Source organism: Madurella fahalii, assembly GCF_045866475.1.
Source record: "Madurella fahalii IFM 68171 DNA, scaffold_2, whole genome shotgun sequence".
Lineage (NCBI taxonomy): Eukaryota > Fungi > Ascomycota > Sordariomycetes > Sordariales > Madurella > Madurella fahalii.
In genome coordinates, this window is record NW_027263972.1 from 6,990 (window position 1) to 15,137 (window position 8,148).

The 8,148-nt window shown below is 50.5% G+C and overlaps 1 protein-coding gene across 1 annotated transcript; it reads right to left on the reverse strand.

Annotated features, from left to right (window-relative positions):
* Nucleotides 1-481: 481 nt before the first annotated feature.
* MFIFM68171_02772 (uncharacterized protein) lies at nucleotides 482-3,210 on the reverse strand (the record flags this gene model as incomplete). The annotated part of the gene is made up of 8 exons (XM_071058194.1): nucleotides 482-671; nucleotides 717-806; nucleotides 882-1,052; nucleotides 1,318-1,691; nucleotides 1,809-2,091; nucleotides 2,169-2,249; nucleotides 2,772-2,994; nucleotides 3,078-3,210. 8 exons carry the CDS (start codon nucleotides 3,208-3,210, stop codon nucleotides 482-484), a joined length of 1,545 nt encoding a protein of 514 aa, XP_070914295.1.
* Between the last annotated feature and the right edge of the window lie 4,938 nt (nucleotides 3,211-8,148).

Sequence of the window (8,148 nt, forward strand, 5' to 3'; positions counted from 1 at the left end):
AGGTCTATATCTAAGATGCCGGGGATCTTCCGGACGAACAGGTCTCTCACCTCCTGTGAGCAGAGAGGGTGCTCTATAGCCTCTATTACAGCCTGTCGGATGTTCTTAGGGGCGATAACTATATCCCCATTCTGCTTTGTTATGCCCAGTAGCTGATAGAGCACTTCCTCCCCTTCTGCTGTTGTTCGGTACTGCTAGTACGGTTGACAACATCGCCGACCTGGATAAGGATGGTATCTAGGTCGATAGGGGCGTCCTTAGACCAGTCAGTATCTTTAATAGCGGCCCTCTCGAACTACCAGGGGACCCGGTAACCTAACTCCTTATTATCGAAGTTAATACTGTCGATAGTGGCCTAGATCTCCTCTAGGGTAGCCTCCAGTAGGCTCAGATCCCGCAGGTTGCGGCGGATAAATGCAGTAAGCTGCGGCACTATGTTCTCAATCCTATCGAGGATCTCCGGCACCTCCCTGTTGCCGACCTAGTCCAGGAGATTGATAATCTTAGAGACGATTGTCGAGAAGATGTGACCCAGGGTCCGGTTAGTATCGCTATAGTAGTCCTGGACCTTGTTAGGGGGGTTCAGGACCCACAAGTAGCGATTGAATAGCTGGCCGAAGCTCATCTTTATAATCTCGTAGGCGACTATAAGATGCAGGTATAAACTCATACTAAAGGCGGGGATCCGGGCTTCGAGGCGCAGTTACTCGCAATACTTCCTGTTAATCTTGTCCTCTATCACATCATATATAGTGCCGGTAATATGAAGGATAACCCAGTCGACGATCTTCTTGCCGCCGATACGGCTAATACGCCCTATAGTCTGGTAGATAGTAGGCCAGTTCTATGGGTACTATAGGATGATACCCCTACAGCAGTACTTATGAAGATTCAGGCCGGCAGATGACAGGCTCATATTGAGTACTAGGCAGTCTATATTGCTGGCCGGATTATTGAACAGCTCGATAATCCGCTCTCTCTCGTTGCTGGTATAGGAGGCTCGGATGGAGGCGATACTGAAGGACAGTTTGTCTAGGAGGGCATGGGTGAGCCTAAGACATAAGGCATTAGCATTTACTAGCTAGCAGGTTAGGATACGAGTATCTAGAATTTCACTGTAGCCAGGGAGCCTTGTGGATGCTCGTATCCAGAATCTTACTACGGCCAGAGAGCGTTTTGGATACTAGTATCCAGAATCTACTATAGCCGGGCAGCTGTTCTGGATGCTCGCATCCAAAACTAAGAGTAAGGGGGGGGGGGGGGGGGGATTTTGGATACTCGTATCCAAAGGGGTTGTAGAAAGGGGGGTTGACTTACTGCTGTATCCAAGGGTTGTTCACTACAACCAGGGTCCTCTCGCCCTCCTTCTTGTTCTGGTGGACGAGGGTGGCTACGCGGTAGAGGACCGGGGACTCGTATATGACGAAATGCGCTATCCCGTTCCGGTCGCTGGAGACGGTAACCGAATTGTCCTGGCAGAGTATAGCGAACAGGTAGGAGAGGCCGCTGTCGATGTCCCGGTCCTGTAGGTATTCGGTATATTGGGCGCCGAGATGCGGCTCCCCGTCGCTCGTAGCCCTGGCCTTGAACTCCTCCCTCTTGGAGACACTGCCGAGCTTGACTGCCTGGGAGATGCCCTGTATGAGGACGTCCTCCCTGGTGAGGCTGGTGCGGTCGTCCAGCTGTATGACCTAGTAGGACTTCAGGTCTATGGCTACTATCTAGAGGGCGCGGATAATAGTTATATTGATGTTGCCGCTGTCCTCGCTCTGCTCGCTACTATTGTCCATTTCGGGGTTGATAATGACCTCGTTCGAGTTATTGGTATTACGGATGGTGTAGAGGCTGCGGAGTAGCTTAGTGGTGACGGTGGCGATAATAGTAGCGGCTGTCTTGTCGGTATAGCCCAGCTCCTCGATACGGATACGGAGACCAGGTATATGCTCCCTTAGGTAGTGTATGGTGCCGTCGGGGGTCTCTAGGGGGGTCTGAGGGGAGTGGCGGAGGAGAAGATAGTCTATAATGGCCTTGTAGACTAGGTCGGAGTTCTCTATAGGAGTATGCGACTCGGCCTTATAGAGTTTGACAATACTGATACCGCGGGGGATAGGCACTAGAACCGCTTGCTAATCCGCTTATAGTAGTTGCGGAGCCGTTTGTCCGAATACTTCTTATTTTCGAAGACGGCCGAGTCGATAGCCGAGTCCTTTTCGGCATTACGCTCGGCCTGTACCTTGCTCTGCAGCTCCCTGATCTCGGTACAGGATATAATGAACGACTTAGGAGGGATAAATTTGCTATACAGCTGGTAGATCTCGGCCGTATATACCTATTCCACACTGTTGGGGACCCTCAGGTCAAGTTTCGAGACCGCCTAGGCCAGCGATCCTAGAGACCTGATATCGTTAATTTTGTTGAGGGTGGGGGTGGCCGACATTATATAGAGGGCGCGGGTGTATGTGGTTATGAGGCGGATGATACGCGAAAAGCCCGACTCTATATTCCGTAGGGACTAGGCTTTATTAATAATAACCCGGCTAAACTGAAAGCTATTAAGCGGTAGAGATAGTATATAGCACTTGATAGCAATTTTCTCCCTCCGGATTATGCGATCCTTTAGGTACTGCTCTTGGATTTTAATCCGCTTCTTGATTTCATTATGAAACTCGGCCTCTATACCCGGGGGGATGGCACCGAGTGCCTCCTACATGTTACCGGTATTCCTGGTATCCAAGAGTTTATTACGCTCCTAGATGCCTTCATTAACCGACTTAAGCTGGTTTAGGACGTCGTTGAGGGCGCTGGCCACCTGGTCATCCTCGTCGCCCTCGTCGTCGGAATCGTCCGACTCGTCGGAGCTGATATCGGCGTCGATATAGTTATAGTCCTCCTTATCAAAGTCCGAGTCGCTGGACTCCGAGCTACTACCTACGCCGTCCTCAGCCTCCTTACCCTTATTGGACTTGTTCTTGCTGGCCGGTTTGGACTTCGGACCTGTACCTATCTTCTGCTTCTTAGGGGGCTGGGTCTCCTCTCTAGACTTATCGCCGCTCCCTCCTCCTACTCGGCTGCCTTACGCTTTGATATAGCCTTAGCCTTATGTCTGGCCCTGATCTCCTGCTTCTTAGCCTTCTTAGCCTCTCTCTTCTTAGCCCGCTTAGTCTCCTTGAGCTTCCTCTCCTTGCACTTAAGGTAGCTACGCTGCCTCATTATCTTGGCCCTCTCCTATATAGCGGCGTAGGCCTGCTTATCTGCTAGGACCTTCAAGATCTTATTGGCCAGGGCGGGTTTGAGGCATAGTTGTCTATTCTTAACCTGGATTTTCAGGAGGTTAAAATGCTTATAGGTGCGAACATTGACCTGGCAACCAGGCTCCATATTAATGATATCGAGGTTCTACAGCTCCTTGGCTACAATGCTATTGCTATAGTACTATACCGAGGTATGTTGGACAAAGCGGGTACAGAAGGTGGACAAGCTGGTAATAACGATGATCCTGCAGGTCTAAACATTGGAGTTAGCGACTATCTTATACGTGTCTAGGATACTCGTATCCGGAATTTTACTATAGCTAGGGAGCCTTTTGGATACTTGTATCTAGAATTCTACCTAGAGGGACCGGATTGTAGATACTCGTATCCAGAACCCTGCCTAGGGCGACTGGATTGTAGATACGAGTATCTACAGGTATAGGGGAGATAGGGGGAAAACTTACCTCGGAGTTGTTAGTCTGCTTCTTCTACTTGTTAATGAGGTTGGGAGGTCGGCGCCCAGCTCAGCCGCCTAGGCAAGACGAGTGTTGCCTCTATAGGACTTGGTATCGCCCGGGCAACCACTACGGTGAAGAACTTACTCCAGAGACCTATGATCTCATTGAAGACCTGAGCCACTAGGTTGGGAGGCTCGAATATGATAGTGGGACTGGCGGTGAACTCCGTGCCGTCCTCCTTGTACCGCAGGCAGTTGAAGTAATCTATAGCTACGAGGGCCAGAGCGGTTGATGTCTTTCCTAGGCCGATATCATTGCCGAGGATTGTACAGGGGATTGGGGTCTACTCTACTAGCTATATAGAGTACGCGTCTACGAGCTGGTACGGCATGAGATTGAAGTCCTGGCGGTACCAGGGACATACAGCTTCTTCCGGTCGATATCGGATACCTCTTCAAATGGAATGCCGACGGTTATAGCTGCAGCGACTATATCTACTAGAGGATTCTCGTAGCAGCTGACTATATTACTTACTGCGGCGGTGTTGGAAATAAGCTGGCGGACCTCTTCAATGACCTCCGCCTTATCCAAGCGCTTATGCCGCGCCTCGATAGTAGTTAGCTCGGTGGTAAAGGCATCTTAGGTGGATAAAAAATCCTTAATTTGGTCCCTGGCGGTAAGCCCGCTGAACGACTTAATAATGTCCTTAGCCTGTATAGCGGTGCGGAGAGGGAGGAAGTTGGGCTCTAGCTTCTTAAAGAGCGTGTCTAGTAGTTTGCTATCTATAGCAATGATATTGTTCAGGTCACTAATGAACTTGCTGCCCTTCCTACGCCTAGTACTACACGCTCCTCTGGCCCGCTTTGTATAGCGGCGGCTAAGAGAGATGGTAGGGTTGTCCTATAGGAGAACGCGGGTACAGGTGTTAAGGCGGTACGCCAGGAGCTGGGTCTTGGTTATAGTTTTCGGCCTGGTAACAGATACCTCCGGGAAGCTGCGGATAAATTTGATGACCTCTATACTATAGAGGGCCGGGCATTCTCAGGGACTTTGCTGTGGTCCTCGGTAGACAGTAGGTTCTAGGAGTCGGCGATATTAGCCTCCTAGTAGCCCAGATCATCTATCTATTTGAATATGCCCTTGGGTATATCAAGGTAGAGGCCGGTAGACCGGCGGTACCGGAATACCAGGAGGGTGTAGACAGCCCGGAACCAGTCATCTACAGTGAAGCCGAATATACAGCTGGGCAGGTCCTTACTATGCTTATCAAATTTCTGCTTAAAGCGGTAGGGGAGGTCGAGTGTCCTGCCAGTAGTTGCGAACTTGAGTATTATAAGGAGATTGGCAAGGATCGTTATATTGTAGTGAACTTCAGAGCGATTGTAGCTCTACCCGAGTTCGATATTGCGAATGATCTAGGTCCTATACTACTCGAGCTTGGTAATCTACGAAAGTAGGGACTTAGAGTACCGGTCCCCTTTGACATTTTTGAGATACTTAAAGACAGACTTCAGGTTGTTGGTATTGGTGCGCGACGTATTATATACTATATAGCGGTTGAGAGGGCCTAGGAAGGTTCCAGTGTGTAATAAGTTAGTACTGTTCAGTGTAGATAGAGGCGGGGCGTTATAGATGCTTGTATCCAGAATTAGCTCTACTTGCGAGGCGCCTTGTGGATGCTCGTATCCAGAATCGGCCCTACTTGCGGGGCGCCTTGTGGATGCTCGTATCTAGAATCGGCCTCCTTGTAAGGGCGATTTTGGATGCTCGTATCTATAAGAGGCAGGTAGGGAGGGCTGATTCTGGATGCTCGTATCCAAAGGTAGGTGAGAGGGGGCGATTTTGGATGCTCGTATCTAAAGGCGGGTGGAAGGGGGTTAGTAAAAAAACAGGACTTACCTTGGGTATCGAGCTATATGTTCATGGCGGGATACTCTTGAATCCCAATACTCCGCACTAATAGGTTGTATCACCTCTACCCTCGGGACTAAGAGCCTGTATGATAGTGAGCCCGGATATGGCTAGGGAGTCGTAGGTCTCTTTGGCTATAGTGAAGACACGAGATATGTCGCTCTAGGTCGGGTGCGGCTTGGTATGGTATTGGGGCTCGAAGTCGAAATTCCACTAATGCGGCTTGGGTTCGAGGCTATCTATTAGATTAAGATTCCTCTGTCTCTAGCTACAGTCTATACCGAGAGTCTAGCATTTGCTCTACAGCTACTTCCTCTTATCCTTCTCTGGGAGGGGACGGGCGGGGTAATTATACGCTCGGAGCTATGGTATCACCTCAAGATTGGCCGATAAAAGCTCGTAATAGACTGGGCTTGTGGACTCGGGGTCCTGTAAGGGGGTGCTGCACTGCTTTGGGCTCTGGGGCCGAGGAGGAGGGGGCGGGCTGCGGGGCCGGGGAGGAGGTGACGGACTATAGGGCGGAGAAGGAGGGGGCTGCCCCTGATTATCGACCTTGCGTCTCTTGGCTAAAGGCTGGTCAGAGTCGTTGGTATCTGACTCTGACCTAGAACTGCTAGATCTAGAGAACTCCCTGCGGTGTGTAGCGTGGTTACCAGAGTTGTTCTTAAAGCCTGATAGAAAGACGCGCTTTACCTCTTCTATGAACTTGCGTATCGATTCGTCAGTTATCTGGCGGCCGGTCTTGCCTTTGCAAGCAGTTTTTCCCTTAGGAGCAGTCTTGTTCTTGGGGGGGGGAGGCGGATTTTCATCCCTAGGCGGGTTCTCAGGATCGCTATTGGAGTCGCCTTCTTTATCATTATCCAAGTCCTTCCCTTGATTACTTGTAGACCCTAACTCTTCCGCCTACTCTTCTGCCTACTAGCGCGTTTCTTTATTAAGGGTTTCAGAGGCGGGTTTTCCCTTGGAAGCGGTTTCTTTAGGAGCAGACTTGTCCTTAGGGGGGGGAGGCGGGTTCTTAGGATCCTTAGGGTTTCTGGGGGCCTCGGAGTTCTATGTAGCTTCCGCAGCGGCTTTCTTGGCATCCGTATTGGCCTTCCTAGTGGTAGCGGCCTTTAGAGCGGCAGCCTTCCTTTTGTTGGCGAGTAACTGGTTACTGCTAGTGCCGGGGGTTATCCTGTTTGGGAGGTTGGGCTTTGCTGTTGCTAGCTACAGCCTTGCCAGCGGGGGGCCCGGTCTTCTTCTTGGGCGGTATCTTGACCTGCTGGGCATTAGTTCAGTACGCGCTTTGGATACGAGTATCCAGAACTTGACTTACTTGAGGGGGGGGGGGGCAGGATAGGTCGGCGAGAGATTGGTAGCACTGACTTGTGGCTCCTGAAGAGCGGTTTGGATACGAGCATCCAAGATCGGCAGGGAGATGGTGAAAAAAAACCAAGAGCTGGGCTGGGAGAGCTGATAGAAACAAGCTGGTACAGTTGGCGGTGCCAGGAGCGTGAGGATGCTCGTATGCAAAATCAACCTAGGGGGGGGGAGGGCGCCCGCGAGAGAGTTGTTGTAGGAAGAAAGGAAGAAAGGTCGGAAAAGTTGGGGGGGGAGAGGTCTTTATATAGTTGAAAAACAAGGGCCCCACTTCACGTACAAATTTGTAGATCTTGCTATTATTTTCTGCGAGAATAGGAAAAATATATTGTGAAGGTAATTGCCCTTTTCCATCCCAAATATAAAAGTGGGGCTCTGTTGAGTTAATGTGTTATTTCGCTCTTATTAATAGCCGGTTTCCTTTCATCCCAACCCCATTATTTCCGCACCATTCTATAATCTACTGCAGAGGAAAGAATAGCCAGATAGCCCTGGCCGTACAATAGTAAGAATATGAGTTATATGAGCCCAGGCCACCTCAATTCCTTCGGATGGATTTCAACACCACCAACTACACCTTCCTCCTATAACCCCCAGCAAACGCAAAGATCGTATGATTCCAGACGCGTGATCGGCTATGTCAACTCGTCTGATTTGGATAGAGGGCTGGAATTTCAACCCAACGCTGCTTTCTTCCTCTTACGGCTGCAATCGACTGCGAGGCTCGGTTGATTCTGGGCGCGAAGTCGGCTACGTGACTTCGGACTGCGTTCGATTTGATCCCAGTTGAGCGATAAGTAAATCCGAATACCGCTTCTCCCTCCTATAACCTCGAGCGAATGTAACGCTGGTTCAATCGTGGATGCGAGCACCTAAACCACGCCCCGAGACCGTTAAGTTAGCCAGGTAGAGTGTTTGGAGTAGGATAGGTATGTGATAAATCCTGGATGCTCGTATCCTCAATAGCTCTGGCCTCGGTAGAACCATATCGTGGGGTAGCAGGACCGGTGGAAGCAGATTACGGAGTTTTTCGAGACGTAAGATTCCGGTTGCCCGCCTCCTGAATACAGCTAACTCAGCCTTGTAAGGCCCCGATGTTGTGGTGCCAAGCCGCTAAAAAGAGCCGCACGACGCCGCCAAGCCGCTAGTGTTACACGACCCCGGGCCTA